Source organism: Ovis canadensis, chromosome 21, assembly GCF_042477335.2.
Source record: "Ovis canadensis isolate MfBH-ARS-UI-01 breed Bighorn chromosome 21, ARS-UI_OviCan_v2, whole genome shotgun sequence".
Lineage (NCBI taxonomy): Eukaryota > Metazoa > Chordata > Mammalia > Artiodactyla > Bovidae > Ovis > Ovis canadensis.
The window spans coordinates 22,011,943-22,038,325 of NC_091265.1; the positions used below are offsets into that span (position 1 = coordinate 22,011,943).

Here is a 26,383-nt window from a genome sequence, read left to right on the forward strand (position 1 = left end):
GGATGAGGGAGATACCCCAGAGAAAGGACTGGCAACCCACTCCAGTATGCTTGCTTGGAGAATTCCATGGACAGAGCAGCCTGGAGGGCTACAGTCCCTGGAGCCGGAAAGAGTCAGACACAACTGAGCAACTAGCACTGTGCACAAAGTGGAAGTCTGTCAAGCCCACCTGGTGCGGTTGGGTTCTCCAGAAACACACTCGGAGAAGTAATTTGTGAAGTAACATGCTTATTAGGGATCAACACCTGTGAAAGGAAGAAGACGGCAGTGGGATTGGGTGGAGAAAGAAACCGAACACCATGTAGTCTCCACAAACCCTCAGCCAGAGTGGTGGGAAGCTCTGCAGTGAATACTGCCCATCAGCGTTGCCTGTGTACAGCTCAGCCACCCCAGCCTTCTTCCGTCCCTGGCTCCGAGCTGTTTGGTAAAAAACATTTCCTTTGTACCTGAAGCTGACTTGGATGTGACTGATAGCTGGAGGCTACCAGCTGACTCTGTTTTTTTCTTTTCCTTTTTTTTTTTTTTTTGTTTGTTGTAGTGATAAGGAGAAGAGTTTTTCTTCCCCCTCATTCCAGGGATATATTTGCATACTATTTTGTTGTCATGCAAAATTTTGTCACATTTGTTCCTTTTTGCACGTTGGGGAGGATTGCAGATTCCTTATTTTCCACCAAAAGGAAAATGAAGAATTTGAGTCACATTAAGTGTACAAAAAAATTGAAATTAGGATTGGAAAGATTATTTTTTCTTGTCTTTGTTTACGAGTAAATATGTACATTGTCTCACGATTGGTCGTCCAGGGAACCCAAATTACTGTAGCTGTGTGCAGCATGTCATACAAGCCTGGTCTCCTCAGAATTCCTTTGTTGATTGAATGAGAGAAAGAAAGTGTGGGTGAAAGGCTACAAAAGCTTGTGTTAATTAAGATATGTCCCCCGCTGGTAGAAAATCATGATCAGACATTATCACATCATTAGTCAGCTCATCAAAATACCACTTTGCAGAAAATCCTCCAGTTCTTTCCAGTGGCTTTAATGAAATTGTTCTAAGAAGCCCTGTGAAGGAACTAAGCTCTAGTTTTTGGATAATTGCCATTTTCTTAAGAAATAGACTTTGGGCCTACTGAGAAAGCAGCTCAGCTGGTATGATATTTTGCTCCAAGGGAAGAAGTATTATTTTAAAATTTTGGCTATTTAAGCAAGGCAACATCAGTTTATTTTTGTCTTTTCCTTAGCATTAGATAAATGATGGAATACTAATTAAACAGTTGAAATCTAGGAGACTAAAGAAGCATCAGTGTAAGCATTAGAAATGATTTTTCATATACTTGGACTTTTCTGAGGACAACTATCATTTATTTTTATTCTCATAAAGAAAAATTGTCACCATACTTTTATGGGAAAAAGTTAATTATTCACACTTAGAATTTATATATACAGTGATAAAAATAGAAATTTTAAAAGAATAATTTTCAGGTACTGTGGATATTTTCTATTTGTGTGTATGTGAATTTTTTTGACCTAATTACTCAAGGATCTGCATGTTCACTTGGTATCCCTTACAGTTATGATACTCAGATTAAAGGATGCTTCAGATATAGGAATGTTGACTATAGACTTCATAATTTGGGCAGCTTTATAAATGATCTCTTATAGGCAGCTTTTGTTGTGTATCTAGGGTGGTGGTTTTTTATTTTTTCATTCTATTAATATAATGTCATCTCCAGACATGTTCTTCCAGATTTATAATCAAATGGGCTTTGTGCTTATGTAAACAAGGATAATCTATAGCTGTATTATATTATGCTTGTTTTGTACTAATTATGTTTTTTCTTTGCATTTAAATCAGCTTGGGAATCACTCAGGAAACTTTAACTTATATTAATTTTTAGCACCCAAGAATATGTCATACTTAATATTGTTTGATTGAACAATTCTTCACTTGATGTGTAAAGTTCATGTCTGCTGTTGGGTTTTGGTCTTATTTTTCAGGACCTATTTTGGAAAAGGCAAACTTGGAGGGCAAAAAACACTGCAAATCTTTCATTAAGTGGGATGCTACATAAACTGGGTAGTAGTCTGAAAAGCGAGGGTCATGTCATCAGAAAAATTTAGTAGTCATTTCATTGAAATAAACACTGCTTCTGTTGATAAAGATGACAGCATATCAGTTAATGATAGAATTTGATTTTAAAAACTATAAACTCAAAGAGTAAGTGTACCTGATGGAGAAAAATAAAGTATGCTTTCTTGGATCTGTGGTCTATAGGGTTACAGCGGCTTCTGTTTGAATTTTCTTAGCTCCTCCCCAAGTGTATTATAAGAATTGTCAGAGCAATGGAAACAAAATGCAGAGTAGAAGCCATATCTGATTCCATATATTTTAATAAATATGAAGATATAATCCACATCCAGCTTCTCAGCCATACTTGGTAACCACTGCTCATGATGTTTACAAATGTTTATTCATTGCTCACAAAGGTTTATCATCTTCTTGTTCTTCAGTAGCCTAGAAACATTGACTGTCATCAACTGTCGATTTTAAGCACTTTGTTGAAATTACTCACCTTCAGTTAGTGATGGATTTACTGCAGTGTCGAGTTTCAGCTTTGTACTCTGTCTCAGCCTGATGATGTGACTCTGTCAAGGCTAGAGGACAGGTCCCCTGGCTTTTTATGGTTGATCAACGATGACCAATGGAGCTCTTCTAAAAAACATGATTAACCTGAACAAACAATTTCATGTATCCAGTAAAAACAGAAATTCGAAATAGCCTTCCAACTAATATATATCCAGCAACTTAATATATATCAAGTAATATTCTATATCCTGGTGGTACAGTACCCATCTACTAGGAGGGGGTTGATCAGTCAGTCACCTCAGTCACTCACTCATGTCTGACTCTTTACAACCCCATGGACTGCAGCAGGCCCGGCTTCCCTGTCCATCACCAACTCCCGGAGCTTGCTCAAACTCATGTCCATTGAGTCGGTCATGCAATCCAACCATCTCTTTCTTTGTCATCCCCTTCTCCTCCTGCCTTCAATCTTGCCCGTCATCAGGGTCTTTTCCAATGAGTCAATTCTTTGCATCAGGTGGCCAAAGCTTGGAGTTTCAGCTTCCGCTTGAGTCCTTCCAATGAATATTCAGGACTGATTCCCTTTATGATTGACTGGTTTGATTTCCTTGCAGACCAAGGGACTCTTAAGAGTCTTCTCCAACACCACAGTACAAAAGCATCAATTCTTAGGCACTCAGCTTTCTTTATGGTCCAACTCTCACATCCATACAGGACTACTGGAAAAATCATAGCTTTGACTGGATGAACATTTGTTGGCAAAGAAATGTCTCTGCTTTTTAATATGCTGTCTAGGTTGGTCATAGCTTTTCTTCCAGAGCAAGTGTCTTTTAATTTCAAGGGTGGATAGATAAATATACATACTAATAAAAATGTAATGTGATAGATTCCATGAGCATGTAAGCACAGAGTGTCCTATGAGTACCTAGTAGGGCCATCTATTCCAGATTTGGCAGAAAGAGAGAAAGAAAGAGGAGGGGTCAAGGAAGCCTTCCCTAGGAATGACTCTAGAGATAATTACCATCTAATCCTAGAAATGTGGGATCAGTATTAGAGTGACAGGTTACTCTATCAATACAGATAGCTTTTTGTTGTAACTGTTTAAGATGGAATTGAGGAATCTTCTTTTCTCTGTACTCTTTCATTTCCTTTTCTTTTCTGTTTCCTGTCGCACTTTCTCTCTACGTGTCTCTTTCTATTCCTCTTTCTTTTCCTCCCTTTCTCCCTCTTTCCTTTATTATGAATTCATGAGCACAAAACTATATTAATCACATTCTTGGTTCATAACCCAATGTCATCATTGGATAATTCCTGGCTCTCATTCATTCACTGATTTATGATGCTATAACAAATACATATGGCATTATTAACAATTGCATACACTTATCTTTTTGCTTTCTCCTATTTCTTCCCCTTACTCCTCCTAAAATGTAATCATTATCCCAAATTGGGTATATTATACCTTTTTGCCCAGATTTTCCAGGTTTGCTCTGTTGGGCAACATACCCAAACAACACACTGCTTAGTTGTTTTTAACTCAAAAAATTATATTCTTCTATGTGTAATCTGCTGATATTATTTTTCACTCAAGATCCTACTAACATTATTTACTGTGTTTTTATTTGTAACTGAATTCATTGTCTTACTTCAAAGAATATATATTCCATTGTGTGAATATGCTACAAATTATCCTTTCTCCTGTTGGTAGACAACTGAGTTGTTTCCATTTATGGTGTTCTGAACAGAGCTACCAAGAATGTTCTTTTTCTTGCTGTCTGAGACATATTTGAAAGTTTCTGCAGAATATATACCAGGCTAATAGGTTATGCAAAATTTAAGCTTAAAAGATAATATCAGTTTGTTTTCCAAAACTATTGCATCAACTTGCATTTCTACCCAAAATATATAAGAGTTTATGTTGATACAGTCCTAACATTTGGTCCATGAGATTAATTCCTATCAGTTGAATGCCACATAATGTGAATGCTGTCTCACAGTGTGTGGTTTAATTATCATATCCCAGGTTACTAATGAATTTGTACATCTCTTTGTATATTTATTGATCATATATGTTTCCTCTAACCTTTCAATTATAAAATTTTAGTATTAGTTTATACTAATGAATACTTGCTATATTTATATGCACAGTTGTTATGTCATTAAAGTGAAATAAAGACCTATTTTAGTACATTAAATGGTAAGTAAATTTCTAGTATAAGAAATGATGGCAAATTTAAAGAATAGGAAGTAATTTTATTTTGAAATTATTTTATGACTTTTTTCATAACTTGATGTTTATTTTTCTTTTGACAGAACGATTTCGAGACTTACTACTTCCTCCATCTAGTCAAGACTCCGAGATTCTGCCCTTCATTCAATCTAGAAATTATCCCAAGTAAGCAATAAGAGCTCCCTAGATATTGTGAAGGGAATCGGTATAATGATAGGCAAACTTTGGGAGGGCAAAACCAAAGTTTCCATTTTTAGGATTTCTGAAAAAGTCTGAATAACCTAACTAACTAGGGCATCCTCCAGCACTGTAATGTCTGAGGTTCTTCACAGGGGGGTCAGAGAAAAAAGCTTGCTGCACACGTGTCCCAGCTGTGGTTGGGAGCTGTTGCCAAGTGCAAGCCACAAGGAATCTGCATCAGTGTCTGGCTGTGTTTCTTTTTGCCTGATGGTGTATCAGCAGAGTCAGATATTTTGTGAATGATCCCTCATCTGGTATCTGCATCAACAGAGTCAGGTACTTTGTGGATAGTCATTCATCAGTTTCCTGTTTTCTATACATTAATGTAACGATTAATTTATATTTAATAAGTGGTTTTTAAAATGAAACATGCTAGATAAGGTTTTTAAAATTTTCATATATTCTTTGCGATCTTGGTAATCCTTTCTTAAATGGGCCAAACTTTTTCTTAATATGCCTCATCTTCCCAGAGAATAAAGAAGTACCAGGTTTTTATTTTGTTTCCTCCCTAAAAGCTGATGTGTGCTGGCATCTTGATCCTTCTTGCAGATGCTTGAAGTACCCTCTACTTTTTGAATAATTTGACTGTCTTTACTAGCTAGTATGCAACAGGCTAAGAATCAATAAACTATTATCTGAACTAAAAAAAAAAATTCACCATGTTAAAGAATTAGAGCTTCGTTTACACATATTTAATCAAAAGTTGGACACAACTGAGCAACTTCACTTTCGCTTTTCACTTTCATGCATTGGAGAAGGAAATGGCAACCCACTCCAGTGTTCTTGCCTTGAGAATCTCAGGGAAGGGGGAGCCTGGTGGGCTGCCATCTATGGGGTCGCACAGAGTCGAACACGATTGAAGTGACTTAGCAGCAGCAGCAGCAGCAGCATGATGATGCTAAGTGATTCATTCTTTGATCAGCTTAGCAGTTTATTCAAGAATTTACTGAACTTTACCTTTAAGATAATTTTTCCCATTTACTTAGATATGATAATATTTGCTTAATTCTGATCACAAATAAATGTAGAATCTGAATTATTACTTCATTGTTTCAGATATTAATTCAGGTTTAATCTCTAGGAATAATCTTCCAATCTCCTCCCAGTGCACATAGGGACATACATGTGCCTGGACAAACCTTGCATGGACACATTGCTCTTCATGTTCATGTTGGCAGGGAGCCTGGAGGTACCCGAAGAGGTCCATGCACGTCCATCCGTATTTTTGCCCACAGCTACTATTTACAAAGACCAATGATGCTTGTTTTGCTGCCTCTTAGGCTTACTGTCTGCCTGATGCCATTGTTTAAAGAGGGGGCTCACAGTGTGTTCTCAGCTGGTAATCTGTCTGCAGCTGTTTCCCTAGGTGTCCTCAGCTATATCATTTAACATGTATCTTGTTTGTTCATAGACTACTTTTCTGACAGTGATGTGATCCAGTCTACTGTTTAACAGACATCTTACAGCCCTTTATCAGTGTCTAACCCTTGGAGTAGATATTCTTTTTGATATCTGTAGATTAAAAGAATAAAAATCATCCATTGATGCCACACACACCATATTAGCATGCAGACTCAAACAGATTGCTTTACCTGCTGACTTGGCGGCCTGGGTGACCTGATCCTCTGTGCCTCAGTTCCACCCGTGTGAAAAGAGGAAGATAAACATATTTACCATTCCAGCATAGTACAAAGATCAAATAAAGTAATGAAAAAATATTTTGAGCTGAGCTTGACACATAGTAAATACTGCATTTTAGCTGCAGTTGTTTAAACTTACATATAAAATTACCGAGATTTATATGTTTTCAAATACTGTAGGAAATAGATTGTTCATTTGTCTTGCAGTATAGCTTTGACATCAAGATGCTTTCATGAACCCACCCTTGTTAATATTTAGAGAAGTACAATTTGTTCAGGATTTCTAAAGTACTGCTAGATGCTGATGAGTTCAGTAGTTCAGACATGTCCAACTCTTTGCGACCCAATGGACTGCAGCATGCCAGGCTTCCTGTCCATCACCAACTCTCGGGTCCTACTCAAACTCATGTCCAACGAATCGGTGATTGAACCAACCATCTCATCCTCTGTTGTCCCCGTCTCTTCCTGCCTTCAATCTATCCCAACCTTAGGGTCTTTTCCCATGAGTCACTTCTTTGCATCAGCTCAGTTCAGTTCAGTTCAGACGCTCAGTCGTGTCCGACGCTTTGCGACCCCGTGAATCGCAGCATGCCAGACCTCCCTGTCCATCACCAACTCCTGGAGTTCACTCAGACTCACGTCCATCGAGTCAGTGATGCCATCCAGCCATCTCTTCCTCTGTCGTCCCCTTCTCCTCCTGCCCCCAATCCCTCCCAGCGTCAGAGTCTTTTCAAATGAGTCAACTCTTCGCATGAGGTGAACAAAGTACTGGAGTTTCAGCTTTAGCATCATTCCTTCCAAAGAAATCCCAGGGCTGATCTCCTTCAGAATGGACTTGTTGGATCTCCTTGCAGTCCAAGGGACTCTCAAGAGTCTTCTCCAACACCACAGTTCAAAAGCATCAGTTCTTCAGTGCTCAGCTTTTTTTATAGTCCAACTAGTGGAAAAACCATAGCTTTGACTAAACTACCTTTGTCAGCAAAGTAATGTCTTTGCTTTTTAATATGCTGTCTAGTTTGGTCATAGCTTTTCTTCTAAGGAGCAAGCATCTTTTAGTCATGGCTGCAGTCACCATCTGCAGTGATTTTGGATCCCCCCAAAAAAGTCTCTCCCTGTTTCCATTGTTTCCCCATCTATTTGCCATGAAGTGATGGGACTGGATGCCATGATCTTAGTTTTCTGAAAGTTGACTTTTGAGCCAACTTTTTCACTCTCCTCTTTCACTTTCATCAAGAGGCTATTTAGTTCTTCTTTGCTTTCTGCCATAAGGATGGTGTCATGTGCATATCTAAGGTTATTGATATTTCTCCCGGCAATCTTGATTCCAGCTTGTGTTTCATCCAGCCCTGCACCTCTCATGAGGTACTCTGCATATAAGTTAAATAAGCATAATGACAGTATACAGACCTGACATACTCCTTTCCAGATTTGGAATCAATCTGTTGTTCCATGTCCAGTTCTAACTGTTGCTTCTTCACCTGCATACATATTTCTCAGGAGGCAGGTCAGGTGGTTTGGTATTCCCATCTCTTTCAGAATTTTCCACAGTTTATTGTGATCCACACAGTCAAAGGCTTTTGAGTAGTTAATACAACAGAAATAGATGTTTTTCTGGAACTCTCTTGCATTTTCTGTGATCCAGTGGATGTTGGCAATTTGATCTGTGGTTCCTCTGCCTTTTCTAAATCAAGCTAGAACATCTGGAATTTCACGGTTCATGTACTGTTGAAGCCTGGCTTGGAAAATTTTGAGAATTACTTTACTAGCATGTGCAATTATGTGGTGGTTTGAGCATTCTTTGGCATTGCCTTTGTTTAGGATTGGAATGAAAACTGACTTTTTCCAGTCCTGTGGCCACTCCTGATTTTTCCAGATTTCCTGGCATATTGAGTGCAGCACTTTCATAGTATCATCTTTTAGGATTCGAAATAGCTCCACTGGAATTCCATCACCTCCACTGGCTCTGTGAAGTAGCCATCATAGTCAACAAAAGAGTCCAAAATGCAGTACTTGGATGCAATCTCAAAAATGACAGGATGATCTCTGTTCATTTCGAACTAGTTCTTGAAATGTGTGTGTACATGTGTTTTCTAAGGGAAAGTCACTTTAAGAAAAAACATACATTACCTACGATGATGCTGGAGACCATTGTTCTAAAATATAACTGCTAATTAATCACATTCTTACATTCATGAACTCGAATTTGACCCATTGCCAAAGCTAGACACATCCATTCTCTTCAGAATGTCAGGGAAGACATTGCACCAAACCATGGAATATCACAATGAAAGTGAAAGTGAAGTTCACTCACTTGTGTTCAACTCTTTGCGACCCAATGGACTATACAGCCCATGAAATTCTCTAGGCCACAATACTGGAATGGTACCCTTTCCTTTCTCCCAGGGATCTTCCCAACAATATCACAGTAATGCAAGTCTAGGCCCCGACAGTAATGCTGAAGAAGTTGAAGTTGAACGGTTCTTTGAAGACCTACAAGACCTTCTAGAACTAACACCCAAAAAAGATGTCCTTTTCATGGTAGGGGACTGGAATGCAAAAGTAGGAAGTCAAGAGATACCTGGAGTAACAGGTAAATTTGTCCTTGGAATACAAAATGAAGCAGGTCAAAGGCTAACAGAGTTTTGCCAGAGAATGAGCTGGTCATAGCAAACACTTTCTTCCAACAATACAAGAGAAGACCCTTCACATGGACATCATCAGATGGTCAACACCGAAATCAGATTGATTATATTCTTTGCAGCCAAAGATGGAGAAGCTCTATACAGTCAGAAAAAGCAAAACTGGGAGCTGACTGTGGCTCAAATCATGAATTCCTTATTGCCAATTTCAGACTTAAATTGAAGAAAGTAGGGAAAACCAGTAGACCATTCAGGTATAACCTAAATCAAATCCCTTCCTATTATACAGTGGAAGTGACAAACAGATTTAAGGGATTAAATTTGATAGACAGAGTGCCTGAAGAACTATGGATGGAAGTTCGTGACATTGTACAGAAGTCAAGGATCAAGACCATCCCTAAGAAAATGAAATGCAAAAAGGCAAAATGGTTGTCTGAGGAGGTCCTACAAATAGCTGAGAATAGAAGAGAAGCAAAAGGCAAAGGAGAAAAGGAAAGATATATCCATTTGAATGCAGAGTTCCAAAGAATAACAAGGAGAGATAAGAAACACTTCCTCATTGATCAGTGCAAAGAAATAGAGGAAAACAATAGAATGGGAAAGTCTAGAGATCTCTTCAAGAAAATTAAAGATCCCAAGGGAACATTTCATACAAAGATGGGCACAATAAAGGACAGAAACGGTATGGACCTGATAAAAGCAGGAGATATTAAGAAGAGGTGGCAAGAATACACAGAAGTATACAAAAAAAAATCTTCATGACCCAGATAACCACGATGGTGTGATTATTCACATAGAGCCAAACATCCTGGAATGCGAAGTCAAGTGGGCTTTAGGAAGCATCTCTACAAACAAAGCTAGTGGAGGTAATGGAATTCCAGTTGAGATACTGCTTGGCTGAACACTTAATGTCTTTATGAGCTTCTGTTTTCTAAACTATCAATGAAAACATGCTAATTAAAGGTTTCTATGCCTGAATAATAATTAAATAAAAATTCTGTATTAAATATAATTCATTTATTTTAAGTTACAAAATATTAAGCATTTTCATCTTCCCATAGCTGATTAGATTTAATGTCTCCTTTGGCCGAATTCTAGCAGGTGCTGGAGGACACAGAAGGAACAGTATGATTCAGTTTGTGCTTTCCTAGGGAGTGTAGAGTTGGTCCAGATAAGGGCCTAGGAATGAAAACTCTGGACATGTGAACAACACCCATTTAAAGAAGGTTGGGGTGTGGAGTTCCCTGGTGGTCCAGTGGTTAAGAATCACCTTCCAACACAGGGGGTGCAGGTTTGATTCCTGGTTGGGGAACTAAGATCCTACATGCCTCCTGGCCAAACAACCAAAATGTAAAGAAGTAGCAAAATTGAAAGAAATTTAATAAAGACTTTTTAAAAAGTAAGAAGAATGTTGGGGTAGAAGATGAGGCAGTTGTGATAAGAGCCAATTGGTAAATACAAGTGGGCAGGGAATCTGTGTATGTCTCAGTTCAGTTCAGTCGCTTAGTTGTGTCCGACTCTTTGAGACCCCATGAATCGCAGCACGCCAGGCCTCCCTGTCTATCACCAATTCCCAGAGTTCACTCAGACTCATGTCCATCGAGTCTGTGATGCCATCCAGCCATCTCATCCTTTGTCATCCCCTTTTCCTCCTACCCTCTATCCCTCCCAGCATCAGTCTTTTCCAATGAGTCAACTCTTTGCATGCGTATAGTGTCGCTGTAATTTAAACATCTTATCAAGTGATACCTAATGAATAATAAAACATGGAAAGGGGTGTCCTTTATTTAGGAGAAATTAATCATAGAGAGAACTAACTAGTTCTTGAAATGTGTGTGTACATGTGTTTTCTAAGGGAAAGTCACTTTAAGAAAAAACACACATTACCTACGATGATGCTGGAGACCATTGTTCTAAAATATAACTGCTAATTAATCACATTCTTACATTCATGAACTCGAATTTGACCCATTGCCAAAGCTAGACACATCCATTCTCTTCAGAATGTCAGGGAAGACATTGCACCATGAAAATTCTCAGTGCAGGATAGATGTGTCAGACATAGATGAATGACAAGAAGGAAATGAATGCATACTTAATACAAAATAAATGTTGATTCATAGCTTAGAGGAAAGAAATGAAGATAATGAAGCTTAAGTTTGGTTGCTCATTTCTTAGCTGGCATCCCTGTTATTAACTTTAAGGATCTAGGTTTATAATGTATTTAGAATAGAGGGTAGCTATAAATATTCTTGTCCTTGCAAATGTAGCTGGGCATGTAGAATGGTTGAGGACACTAGGCAGAATTTTATTTGTAAATGACCTGCAGCCATTTTGACAAGTAGGCTAGCAAAACATATTTCAATGGCTCTGAAAGTTTAATCATAATATATATATAAATATGGTGAAAAATAGGAATTAAATGTTGCATATCTCTATTTGGTTCTCATAAATATCAAATTCTCTGGATTGCTTAATGTCATAAGTGCTTAGAGAGGGGAATATTATTTATAACAAAATTCAAAGCTCTTTCTTTTTGGCATGGTTTGCCACCAAAGGACAACTTTGATTATTGGGACAATGAAAGCAATCTCCTAACCCAATGTCATTTCCAATGGGCTGCTTATAAATGGTTTAAATGGTGATATTGAGTAATAGAGCTAAATTGCAGGGCTTCAGGTGACCTTTCTGCCTGTCATCTATTCTCCAAGTTGCCTTCCTTTTTCTTCCCAAAGAAAGTTTTGAGTTCCTTTCTTCCAGAGACCCTCTCTCCCTCTTTAGTATTTTTGTTCAGTCTGCACATCTGTAATATTTTTGTCACCTGAACTCAGTTATGCTCATTCATAATAAAAATAACAACATTTAATGCTTTCTACTTGCCAGGATTGTGTTATGAGCTTTATATGCATTATTTCATTTAATCTTTACCATCTCTCTATGAGGTAAGTAGGATCATTTCCCCAATTATACAGATTTTACAGCTTAAGGGACTAAAATTTATAAGGGTTAAGTGATTTGCCCAAAGTCAACAGCAAACCTGGATCTCAAACCCAGGTCTCTCTGCCCCTAAATTATAACTAACTGTGTTATACTGCCTCTCATTTATTCAGCAGTTCATGTCTCCATTCTTCAAATATTTACTGAAAAATTACGTGCATCAGAAGCACTCAGAATTACTGAAAACACAAAAGTGATTAGGATGTAGTAAATAGTTTTGAGGAACCTGGAGTCCAGTGGGAGAAAAGCAGAATCAGAATTTAACGGGGAAATTAATGATAGCAATATGATAAGTCCTATAAATGATAGAAAAGTACACCAAATTCAATGAGAGAAGAGAAAATAAAGTACTTTCCTGTCTAGATAATTCATGTAAAGTTTAATTTTCCCTTTGAGTGAAATCTCGACGAGTGCTATGGAACCAGATGAAGAGGCTTTTTGGATTGAACAAAGAGCATAACAGCATATGGAACCATGAAAGTGGGTGGTTCATTGAGAGGTGATATTTCAGATTCAGTGGGGAGGTGATAAAGGATCAGTGCTTTCATATAGTAATGGAGAAAAGCCGATAGATGTCTGAGAATTGAGCAGGCACGGTCAGCAGACTAGGATACAAAGAAGAGGTGGGAAGAGATGGAAAGGGTGAGGGAAGGAGGACTTCAGGGAAGGAATTCAAGCTTTTTCTCTTGCACCACATCCTGTCTTACTGTCCCTTTGACTAATGACAAGTGGCAGGTCTCTCTGAGCATGACTTTTCCCCTCTCTTTCTCATACAATACTGTCACTGTAGGAAAAACTCTGCTTCTCCTTTACTCTCACACACAGTACCTCTGACACCAGATGTGTGGGACTTTTTCCCATACCAACCAGTTCTTCCATATCAGCCTGGTGCCTGGCAATTCAGTTCATTTCTGACACTAACCAGAGTTGGTTGCAGAGCCCACAGATTAAGGGTTCAGTCCAGTAAGATTGCTCATCCCCATTTCAAATGCCAGTCACAAGTAATAAGTCCCCAGGTTACTCACATCTTCTGCCCAAATTAGCTGTAAAACAGAGTTCCCATGACCCCCTCCTTGGGGGTCCTTTGCTCACAGAACTCAGGGAAAGATGTATGGATTTACTGTGCAGTAAAGGATATGAAAAAGCCAGATGGAGATATGCAGTGAGTGAGTGAGGTCTGGGAGCATCCTGAGTATAGAGATTCTGCTCCCATAGAGTTGGGATGCATGCCCCCTTGGCATGGAGATGTGTTCACCAAGCTGGGCACTCTTTAAAGCCCTCTTTGTGGAGGTTTTGTCACAGAGGCACGATCAGCTAGTAACTTCACGCCCAGCTCCTCTCCCCTCTCAGAGAATAGGGTGGAGCTGAAAGTTTTAAGTTTCTAATCCTGGCCTGGCGTTTCTGGTGACCAGCCACATTCTGGAGCCTACCAAGAGTTGTCTCCTTAGAGCTAGAGACGTTCCTAGAAGCAGGAAATAGAGCCAGGACATAGGAACTCTGTGTCAGATGCACCTATCATTGAGGAAATTACAAAGGTCTTAGGAGCCCTGTGTCAAGAATTAGAGTTAAAGACAGGTTCTAGGATAAAAGATTCTCCTGGTACCCAGAAGCACAAGAGTTTTAGGAGCTCTGTGTCAGGAACCAGGCTTAGATGTGTAAATGCTTATTAATATATAGATAGATTTATATGGAGATAGTGAAACAGATACTTAAGTACTTCCTTCTAATGTTGCTTTGAGGAGTGCACAGCACCTAGTGTAATTCTACTTTGTAAAACTTTGTTCAATAAAATGACATAAAATACCTGACCTTTTGCAGATGTGAGTTCCCATCACTATCCTCATTCCCAGCTCTATTCTACCTTTTCCCAAATCTATGCCTCACCTCAGGGCAGAGGGAAGAGGTTCTACCCCACGGTCTGCTTTACTGTCTTCATTCCAGTCTAGGTCTTGCCAGAACTGACGTGCTTTGCCCAACAATGTTGGTTCTGGGTGATGAGAACTGTTTATAAAGTGATTAAAAAGGAAGACCACATCACATCTATTCATAATATGCTTCATAATATCCATAATATTAAAGGATTATTGTCTTTCATTTTCTCATCCTTAAACTTTGTTTTTTTCTTTTATATAGAAATGATATTCCAACACTTGACTGGCAGGAGATGTAAAAAAAAAAAAAAAGTGATTTTCTAGCTAGAATGTTCAGTTCGGTTCAGTCGCTCAGTCATGTCCAACTCTGTAACCCCATGAATTGCAGCACGCCAGGCCTCCCTGTCCATCACCAACTCCTGGAGTTTACTCAAACTCATGTCCATTGAGTCGGTGATGCCATCCAGCCATCTCATCCTCTGTCGTCCCCTTCTCCTCCTGCCCCCAATCCCTCCCAGCATCAGAGTCTTTTCCAATGAGTCAACTCTTCGATGAGGTGGCCAAAATATTGGAATTTCTGCTTTAGCATGAGTCCTTCCAATGAACACCCAAGACTGATATCCTTTAGAATAGAATGGTTGGATCTCCTTGCAGTCCAAGGGACTCTCAAGAGTCTTCTCCAACACCACAGTTCAAAAGCATCAATTCTTCAGTGCTCAGCTTTCTTCACAGTCCAACTCTCACATCCATACATGACCACTGGAAAAACCATAGCCTTGACTAGACAGACCTTTGTTGGCAAAGTAATGTCTCTGCTGTTGAATATGCTATCTAGGTTGGTCATAACTTTCCTTCTAAGGAGTAAGCGTCTTTTAATTTCATGGCTACAGTCACCATCTGCAGTGATTTTGGAGCCCCCAAAAATAAAGTCTGACACTGTTTCCACTGTTTCCCCTACTATTTCCCATGAAATGATGGGACCAGATGCCATGATCTTCGTTTTCTGAATGTTGAGGTTTAAGCCAACTTTTTCACTCTCCTCTTTCACTTTCATCAAGAGACTTTTTAGTTCCTCTTCACTTTCTGCCATAAGGGTGGTGTCATCTACATATCTGAAGTTATTGATATTTTTAGAATGCAGCAATAAGGATTCTTAATTCTTGAATATTTTTAAATCTAGGTAAGCCCATTGTTGGACATAAGCTATCTCTAGATAGTAGATCCCAGCCCCTGGGCAAGGATTCACAAGTAAAAACGCTGCCATCAAGACTGTGAAAACATGTGGATCTCAAAAAAAAAAAAAAAAAAAAAATTCTACAAGAAGTGAGGCACTGCTGCAATTGTAAAGATTCCACTCAGACATTTGATAAGTCAAGGAACTCTATTCATGCAAGACGAATGGACAGGGAATAAGGATGCCTCAGTGTTGAGTGAGGGGAACTCATTCTAAACTACAGTCAGAACTGGTTCAAGGACAGAGCCAAGATGAGCTGTCGCTGGGAGGTCAGGCAGCTGAAATCTTGGAACAGGCTGAGGGAGTAAACACTTTCTGGGAGATGAATCACCCTGGAGTCTCTTTCTTGTGCCTGTGAGAGTTCTTTGCTTTTTTTGTTCTGCCTCATTCTGCGTTCCCAGCTGTCAGGCGTCTCCTCAGGCTTCAGTTGTTTTCAGGTTTTTGTTTGTTTTTAATAATTTGTGCGTTTGTTTGTGGTTGTGCTGGGCCTTCGTGGCTGCGCTGGCTTTTCTCCAGCTGTAGGAGCGGCGGTTGTGCTCTAGCTGCGGTGCGCTGGCTCCTCCCGGTGACGCTGTCTCGTTGCCAAGCAGGGGCCCTGGAGCCCCGGCTCCGTAGCTGCGGTGCTCTGGCTCAGGGCCTGGTTGCTCCTTAGCTGCGGTGCTCGGGCGCAGGGCCTGGTTCTCCGTAGCTGCGGCGCTCGGGCGCAGGGCCTGGTTCTCCGTAGCTGCGGCGCTCGGGCTCAGGGCCTGGTTGCTCCGTAGCTGCGGCGCTCTGGCCCAGGGCCTGGTTGCTTCACAGCGTATGGAATCTTCCCGGAACAGGGAACAAACCCTTGTCTACTGCATGTCCTGCATTCGCAGGCGGATTCTTTACCACTGCGGCACCTGGGAAGCCCTGTTTGTGTTTTACACAGAAATTGTCTATCAGTTGAGAGAGGAGGTGGCCTGAAGATCTTCCTTTGTTAAAAATCGTAGAATCCTATCTTTTAATACCCTTGGATGGAAACAGCCTCCCTTTTGCATACAGCGATAGTATCAGCTGCTCAGTCGTGTCCCACTCATTGCGACTCCAAGGATTGTACCCACCAGGCTCCTTTGTCCATGAGATTCTCCAGGCAAGAATACTGGAGTGGATTGCCATTTCCTTCTCCAAAGGATCTTCCCGACCCAGGAACTGAACCTGGGTCTCCTGCAGTGCGGGCAGATTCTTTACCATCTGAGCCAACAGGGAATCCCTTTTTGCATAAGGTGATGTATATGTAGCTCCTCAACAGTATTGGCAGAGTTATCAGAGTTAAACCATGATTTTAGGACCAGTTTATGACCTATTTGTTGTTGTTCGGTCTCTGAGTTGTGTCCAACTCTTTGTGACTCCACGGACTGCAGCACGCCAGCATTCCCTATCCCAAACTGGAGTTTGCGCAAATTCATGTCCGTTGGGTCAATGATGCTATCTAACCATCTCATCCTCTGCTGCCCACTTCTTTTTTCCTTAGGAGCCTACAGTGTAAATGAATAGTTTAAAAGCAGTTAAAAAACTAATCAATTCTTAATGTTTATGGCCACATAATTTTGATAATATGCTTGTTTTATGGGAATTCCTTGCCAAATGTTTTTCTCCTTGGAGCCGTTAAATTAATTAATTTTTCTGTTTGGAAAACCTTGCTTGTATAATTCAGAACTCCAAGAAACAGATATCAATCAAAGCAGTTTTTCAAAAAATGTTGCTTTTATTTATGCATGAGATTGCATTAGTATTCATCACTCATTAATTACAGAGATTTCTTAGCCCTCTACTGGTGGAATTTCCTTCCTTAAGCTGTTCCTAATATCTAACAATGTGGGTCACCACCCACCACCTCCTACCAAGCCTTCACTTAAATGTTAAGGGTCTGCCCAGGTCACCATATTTAAAATTCCCACCTGCACCAGTTCACTCTGTATACTTCTTACCTGCTTTACTAGCACCATCAATGTAACCTGGGCTATTGTTAGAAATACAGGTTCTCAGATTTCATCCCAGACTTATTGACCCAGGAAATCTGGGCGTGGAGTCCAGCACTCTATTTTAGCAAGCCCTTCAAAAATTTCTGATGCAGACTAACATTTGAGGACCATTAGAGAAAGATAGAAAGATTTCAAGGACTTTCTCAAATTTTTTACCTCCCTCCCTCCCACTTCTTGTTGTTTTTATTGATACGATTACTTCCTGGGAATGAATTACTTCCTCAAAAATGACACCTATCCTCTTCAGGGAAATAGTTAATCACATTCATCATTTCCCCAGAAAAAAATGGTTATATGAGGGATGGCTCCAAACTCTTCCATCCTGCAAAGCAGGATTTTCCAGGAGTTCCTCGACACAATGTGCCCTTTTCATATTTTATTTTGCCTTTATGTTCCCTGGGTCAGGAAGATTCCCTGGGGAAGGAAATGGTAACCCAATCCAGTATACTTGCCTGGAGAATTCCATGGACTGAGGAGCCTGGTGGGCCATAGTCCAGGGACTCTCAAAGAATCAAACATGACCAAGCAACTAACACTTTATGTCTTATCCCTAATCAAAATAATTTAAAATTGATTGTAATCATTAATATGCAATCATTAAGAAGATGAGCTTTGGAGTCGGTCTTACCAGAAATTTAATAATACTCTTTCTTTCTTTTTTTGTTTAAAAGTGTTATTAAGAAATATATTGATAGATAATTTTTTGAATTTCTAATTAAAACTTATTATTCTATACTAGAGTATAGCAGATTAATAGTGCTGTGAGAGTTTCGGGTGGCCAACAAAGGGAGTCAGCTGTACATCTACAAACTCGCCTTGCATCCAGGCTGCCACATAACATTGAGTAGAGTTCTCAGTGCTACACAGTATGTCCTTGTTGGTTATTTATTTTAAATATAGCAGTGTGTACATGTCCATCCCAAACTCCCTAATTATCCCTTAGCCTCAGCAACTTGATTCTGCTTCCGTTTTGTAAATAAGTTCATTTGAATCGTTTCTTTCTTAGATTCCACATATAAGGGACGTCATATAATATTTCTCTTTCTCTGTCTGACTTATTTCACACAATGTGACAATCTCTAGGTCCATTCACGTTGCTGCAAATGGCATTATTTAGTTTCTTTTTAGTGGCTGAGTAGTATTCCATTTTATACAAGTACCACGTATTCTTTATCCAGTCCTCTGTTGATGGACATTCAGGTTGCTTCCATGTCTTGGCTATTGTGAAGAATGAATGAACACTGGGGGACATGCATCCTTTCAGATTATGTCTTTTTCTAGATATATGCTCAGGAGTAAGATTGAGTGACAATCTTTCTTTTTAATAGATGTGTGGCCTTGAGGAAATTGCTCAAGATTTTTGAGTTTTGGTTCCCTCTGTAGTGAAAGGGAAACTATACCTTCCTGTGAGAGTTGTGATGTGGATTAGGAGTGAAGGCATATATAGAACATTTAGATAGTCCCTGAATTAAAGTAAGGGCTTCCCTCATAGCTCAGTTGGTAAAGAATCTGCCTGAAATACAGGAGACCCTGGTTCAATTCCTGGGTCAGGAAGATCCGCTAGAGAAGGGATAGGCTACCCACTCCAGTATTCTTGGGTTTCTCTTGTGGTTCAGCTGGAAAGAAACTGCCTGCAATGTGGGATACCTGGATTCGATCCCCGGTTGAGAAGATCCCCTGGAGAAGGGAAAGTCTACCCACTATGGTATTCTGGCCTGGAAAATAAATGTTCAGTGAGGAGTATCTATTATTATGATACCTTATTTTAGGTTTCAAGAGGTAAGGGTCTCAGATAGTTATTGACTTTTACTAAATTAGAATAACTTTTGAAGTAAAAGCTAATCAGATGAAGATAAAAAGAAAAATTATTTTCTAAAATGTACATTTGCATCAGCATTAAATGGATATAAATTATAGATTTTTATTATTAATGATAATATCTAATATTTATCACATGCTTACTATGTCCAGGCACCATGTTAAAACTTTTGTCAAGTATATTTACATTCAACTACATAAAACAAAAATATAGCTAAAATGATGAAGGCTTATTTTTCTCATGTGACAACATGTACCAAGATAACTGGTGGCTTAGGGAAATCCCTCATGGTCCATTGGTTAGGACCCCACATTCTCCCTGCTGAGGGCCGTTTCAGTCCCTGGTTGGGGAACTAAAATCCCAGAAGGATTCTGGCCCAGTGAGGCCAGAAAAGAAACAAAAAAATTGAGAAAAAAAAGATACTCACTGGCTTATATTGATTCAGAGTCAGCATATTACATCTCAGGTGACTGCAACTCCTGTCCCCTTTCCTTCTCTTGATTGTAAGATGCTTCAGTCAGCTTCTGCCATCATGTTCTCTTTCCAGACAGAGAAAGACAAGCATGAAAGATACATGCAAGTTGAGTCAGTGTCCTCCTTTCCAAGGAACTTCTCAGCACCCCAGCATCAAACATCTTACATCTTATTAACCTAAAGTGGGTCTTATGTCTTTGTAAGAAAAGGTGATAATTATTAATATAGTCATTTTTGTCTTAAGTGGATGCATTACGATAATACCACCACCAGTTGGGAATGAGGACAGGAAAATGGATAAAGGGCAGACAAGCATGGTCTTTACCTTACCTGAATTACCCTATTTAAGCCTTAAAATAATCAGTGAGGTATGTATTATTCATATCACCTTCTGTTTACAAAGAGTGTAATTGAGTTACCAAGTGATAGGTGACTTGCTGAAGGTTGCAGCTACTAGCTGGTGTAGCTATGGTTTAAACTTGATTTAGAGCCTACATTCTAATTTATTATATTGCTATATATTAAACAAGTTTTATTCACTTCCTTAAGTTTTTTTTAAAAAGTCTTTTAAGCTGCATTTTCCCTTCTATGCAGATTTTAAAAGACTAATTTTTGCTGTTGAAATCTCTGTACTGAAAGAAATTGCTGTGAAAGTTTTGAGAACAGAGAATTTTACCCTGCGGTGAGCATTCTCCCTTCTTGTGAATGAGGTCGCAAGTGTATTAAGTCTCTAAAGTTAAAGGCAAGTGAATATGTGGAGCATATTTTATTCTTTCAGTACTTCTTTCAACCAAAAATTTTTGGTGCCTATTGTACACCAGCAACTGGAGATAACAACTGAGCTAAACTGTTTTAACACAGCATTCTGGTTTTCCTGGGTTTTTGAGTTAGTAGTAAATCCCAAGGAGGAAACATGCTGATTCCTAGACAATAAGGCTAGCTGTATTTATAAATATATGTTTTATTTTGTGGTGTTTTGTTGTTTTCAGAGCACTTTCATGTGCAGTACTTTGTTATACCTATTTATCCTACTTATATTGGGTTAGCCAAAATTTTGTTCAGGTTTTTCTGTAACAGCTTATAGAAAACCCCAAACATTTTGGCCAACCCAATAAAAGTTTCCTCCTGTTTATTGAAAGCTTCTACAATCAAAGAGTAAGCATAGAAGATAGAAAGATAGAAACTTATGGGACAGTGATTTTTTTTTTCTGTGTGAAAAATGTTGCAGCTGGTAAATTAGGTCCCCCACTGAAATTCAAAATTTTGGGATTCTGTATTCCAGAATCATCTAAGGAAGAGAAAAATGATGGCAGAGGAAGATGAGCCAAATATTAAAACTTGTATACTCATAAAATATGATGATATTATAATTAATTCTCAAAGGCTGTCTAACTTTATAGGCTGAGATTTTATTGATGGTATTTCTGAATTCTTTCTTGGATTTTATTTTTAAATATAGTTCTATGTTCATTGTTTTGGTTTGGTTTTGTTTCAGAGTCTACAGGGATATATATAACATTACTTGCCTATCTTCCTTTTCACCCACATTTTTTTCTGTTGGTATTTAGTGCTCATTTTTCTACAACAGTTATTCTCTGCTCCTGGTAATGCTAATGTGAATTATGTTGGATTTTATTTGCATTCTCTATTAACCATTCAATTTTGGGGAAGATTCACATTCAGATAGCAGACATTACTCTCCAGTTCTTGAAAGAATTAATTCATCACTTTCTACAAAGTCTCAAAGAAGATTCACAGAATACAAAAGAAAACTAGATGGGAAATCCCACTTTATTATCAGTATTAATGGAGTTCTCTGGAAAGATGCACTGTGTGTGCTTAGTCACTTGGTCATGTTTGACACTTGTGACCCCACATACTGTAGCCTGCCAGGCTCCTCTGTCTATGGAATTCTCCAGGCAAGAATATTGGAGTGGGTATCCATTCCCTTCCCTACCCAGTGCTCAAACCCGTGTCTTCTGCATTGTGGGCAGATTCTTTATCATCTGAGCCACCAGGGAAGCACAAGAGCAATGCATCTCAGACATTAATGTGCTTACAAACCACCCGGGAGCCCTAATAAAACACAGATTCTGATTCAGTAAGACTGAAGTTGGGTCTGAGTCTCTTTCTACCAAGTTCTTATGTAGAATTGATACTTTTGGCCCACACTTTCAATGGAAACATACCATGTATTAGTCAAAGGCTAATGAAGGGCTTTTCATTCCTTTCAAGATCAAATTTTATCATAGCTGTGACCAGGGAAGAGAGAAGTGCTCTGCTTACTGAACAGAAAAGAAGAGAGGAGAATAAGGAAGCCTCTCTTCTGGTGGTCACCTGTCTTTGATAGCAAAGGAAAATGTGAAAGCCCTCTCCACCCAGCTGAGTTATCAGTGATTACTAACACCATATCTGCAATAGTGTTTTTCCTTAAAGTCTGTTTCATTTGAACTAAATGTTAATTACAAATATTTTGCTTTTGAATACATTTCCCTCTTATGTCTTTATTCTTTAACTTTCAACATTTGGTACCCTTATGTTTTAGGTGAATCTCTTGAAAGATCCATTACTCTCTTTTATTGTCTTCTTCTAGACTGACAGTAGTTTACTGAACTTGAGATTTTAGTTAATTTACTTTGAATTACATTTTATAGCATTATTTTATAATGATTATTTGTCCCATATTTTCTGTTCTACTCTCTCTCTTTTTTTTTTTTTTGGCTATGAAGACAACATGTATAATAATGATAGAAATCATGGTCTACGTCTTAACTGGATTGAGCTTTCTACACTAATAGAAAAGAAGTGGCAAAGCCAAATACAGCACAAATAAATTCGAGGTTTAAAAGTTTATTCAAACTAAAATTAGCCAGCAACTAAGATAAAGCCCTGCTGTACACCTTGCTTTCAGCAGAAAGATAAAGTTGCCATATGGAAAAAAGCGAAGAGCTAGAAAAGGATGGGATGATTTGTTTGAGAAAAAGAAATTGTGAAATATTTGAGCCTAAAGGCATGTAAGTGGACAGAAAAGTAAAAAGATTCACTATCATCTTAATAGATAACAGTTCATATTAAATATAAATTTTAAAACAGCACTCTTTGTTGGAAAGGCTGATGTAGTATTCAAGTCTAAAGATCTAAATTCAATCTTAAAGTGTTGATTTTAACGGAATGTCTTCTTTCCAAAAGGTTTCAGAAGCAATTTTATTTTAATATGGCGTGCAGCTGGGTTTAAATATACATTGGACTGGGGTGTGAAATTTTGTTAGGTGCTTTACTTGAAACTGTCAGCTTATAATTCATGCTTCCAGGTAACTGCCTAGTGTGTGGACAGTTTGAAGAGTTTGGTAGCTTTTATTTTATATTATTGAAACTGATTTCCTCATATTAATAAGCATTTCAAGTCACATATTAGCAGATCAAGACTATATTAGCCAGTACAAAAAACAAAGAGCAAAAATAAAAATTCTCCTTAACTTTCTACAAGAAGTAAGTCTTATCAGCAGGTATCCAGCTATATGTTTTTGTCTCTTCATGCATGCTAAGTCACTTCAGGCCTGTCTGACTCTTTGTAACCCCATGGAGTGTAGCCTCCCAGACTCCTCTGTTCGTAGCATTCTCCAGGCAAGAATACTGGAGTGGGTTGCCATGCCCTCCTCCAGGGGATCTTCCCAACCCAGGGATCCAACCCACATCTCTTATGTCTCCTGCATTGGCAGGCATGTTCTAGACCACCAACGCCATCTGGGAGGCTCCTTATGTATATGTATGTGTGAATTTAAGAGTAAAAAATAAACATTATATAACATACTTTATGTTCAATAATAATCTGGCCAGTATATAGAAAGCCTACAAATCTAAGCACACACACATTAATAACATTAATACATGTTTGATATCAGTCAGTCAGTTCAGTCGCTCAGTTGTGTCCGACTCTTTGTGACCCCATGAATCGCAGCATGCCAGGCCTCCCTGTCCATCACCATGGTAGGAGATAAAAATAATTGCTTATGGTCATAAGCCACAAAGAATTTCCTATCTAGATGAATAAGTGAAGTGAATGCTGTAACTCATAGCTTATCCCTCAAAGGTTAGGCCATACATGTGGTGGACAAGAGCTAATGTGTGGGTTCTGAATCGGGTTGGAGGGCAAGTCAGAGATTCCTACAAATGGCCCAGACTCCTCAAGTAAAACATCTTCAGTGAATATAAGTAGATATTAGATAGTTGGCTCTGTAGAAGGAGGTAGTGAAGACAATTGACTTATTTTGTCCTTGATTCTGAGAGGAACTGGAAAACAAATCTGCCCTGATACTTAATAAACACAAGCTCCATCTCACTTGGGTTAGAACAGTGAGTTCATAATACGTACATAGCCCAATGAAAACAGAGACAAAAATTTAGTTTACACTGATTCCAGATTTATGGCATCCTCTTGTGGTCTGGAAGAGGAAAATGAAAATCCTCTTTTGGGGGGATACATTTTAATCCTCAAAGGATTCCTATACATGAGGCACCAAAGAGCTCATATTTTTATTTTATTTTTATTTTTATTTTTTTTAATTTTAAAATCTTTAATTCTTACATGAGTTCCCAAACATGAACCCCCCTCCCACCTCCCTCCCCATAACGTCTCTGTGGGTCATCCCCATGCACCAGCCCCAAGCATGCTGTATCCTGCGTCAGACATAGACTGGCGATTCAATTCTTACATGATAGTATACATGTTAGAATGCCATTCTCCCAAATCATCCCACCCTCTCCCTCTGAGTCCAAAAGTCCGTTATACACATCTGTGTCTTTTTTCCTGTCTTCCTATACATGAGGCACCAAAGAGCTCATATTTTTAGAAAATGTGGAAACAAATCACCACGGGTACTTGATAGTAAAGTTGTATATTTAAAAAGTATGAAGCAAATGTTTAATATGTCCAAAGAATAAAAAAGTATTCAAAGAATAATTGAGGGGCACAATTCTTCCTCTGCTAACCTACTGTGTTCCCCCTTTGCCTGGGAAAGTAATAAAGCCACTCTTTCTCCTCCGTAAAAAATAAAATAAACTAATGATTGAGACAAAGGACAATCACATTTCTCAAGACATTTTTGAAAAAGAGCCAGTAGAACTTCTAGAAGTGAGAGATAACAGTATCACACACTTGAGCAGTTTATCGCAGCCATGGAGAATTGGTGAATCGAACTGAAATAATTATCCAGAATGCAGCACACAGAGACAAAGATATGGGGAATATGAAAGAAAGGTTGAGATGTGGGAGGTGGAGTGAGAAGCTCACTTTACATTAGAGGTTTAAAAGTTAAAAAAGAGATAGTGAAAGGAGATGTAATATTTTAAGAAATATTAGTTCAAATTTGGGGCTATCAAAAAATCCCAAGCAACATAATAAAAATAAATTCACTCTAGGAAAAGTCATTATTTACTTACAGAAAAGTAAAAGCAGAGGCCAACACTTAACATAAAAGTAATCAAGAAAAGAAAGGAGAGGAGAAACCAAAAGTTAGACAAACAGTTCAAGGGGGTAGTGTGGCGGGTAATGCAATATCGTTGAACCAAATTCAACAGTTCAAAGGGAGAGACTGTCTGACTGAAATGAGAAAATGAAAGGGGCCGATAAGCTGTTTGCAAGAGCTCCACTCAGAATATGAAGATAAAGACAGGCTGAAAAGCTGAAGAAGGTGAAGAATACAGCAGAGACATTCTAACCAAAGAAATGATGTTTCAGATAGAGTAGACTTTAAGGTAAAAATGTTCTCAGGCATAAAGAGAGCTAATATTCGATAGAAAAAGGTTCAGTTGATTGTTTCTCTGGTTGAAAGAATTAGAATAAAGTGTCTTTTAGGAAAATAGCTTGGTGTGTTGGATTTCATAAACAGAGAATGGAGTTTATTCTGGTGGTAGATGTAAACTGCTTATTAAGTGTATGCCCTTGAGGAAATATTTAAACTTCTAGAACCTCAGCTTCCTACTCAGTGAAGTAGAATAATACCATTTAACTCCTCTTTAATAATCACAAATAATTTACCTAAGGCAGGCAGCACTGTGCCAGTTACATAGCTTTACTGATGTCAGGAAAGTCAAGGAAAAGGCTGTTGGTTTTACACTGCAGTATCTTTACATAAGCAGAAAGATTAGGCCTATACATTTATTTTGGTTAGAAGAAAAAGCCTTGGGATGTCTAATTTACTTCGAAGATCAGTTCAGTTCAGTTCAGTTGCTCAGTCGTGTCCAACTCTTTGCGACCCCATGAATAGAGCACGCCAGGCCTCCCTATCCATCACCAACTCCTGGAGTTTACCCAAACTCATGCCCATCAAGTCGATGATGCCATCCAGCCATCTCATACTCTGTCGTCCCCTTCTCCTCCTGCCCCAATGCCTCCCAGCATCAGGGTCTTTTCCAATGAGTCAACTCTTCATTTTCCAGTGAGTCAACTCTTCACATGAGGTGGCCAAAGTATTGGAGTTTCAGCTTCAGCATCAGTCCTTCCAATGAACACCCAGGACTGGTCTCCTTTAGGATGGACTGGTTGGATCTCCTTGCAGTCTAAGGAACTCTCAAGAGTCTTCTCCAACACCACAGTTCAAAAGCATCAGTTCTTTGGCACTCAGCTTTCTTCACACAGTCCAACTCTCACATCCATA

General features: G+C 38.9%; 1 protein-coding gene across 4 annotated transcripts in view; it reads left to right on the forward strand.

The window, feature by feature from the left end:
• The window catches only part of NOX4 (NADPH oxidase 4), a 182,257-nt gene that overhangs the window by 123,548 nt on the left and 32,326 nt on the right, over window positions 1-26,383 (forward strand). For all 4 annotated transcript variants that reach the window (XM_069564778.1, XM_069564780.1, XM_069564776.1 and 1 more), the window contains one exon: window positions 4,891-4,972. In XM_069564778.1, coding sequence (XP_069420879.1) covers window positions 4,891-4,972 — 82 coding nt within the window. The remainder of the gene's footprint in view (window positions 1-4,890; window positions 4,973-26,383) is intronic.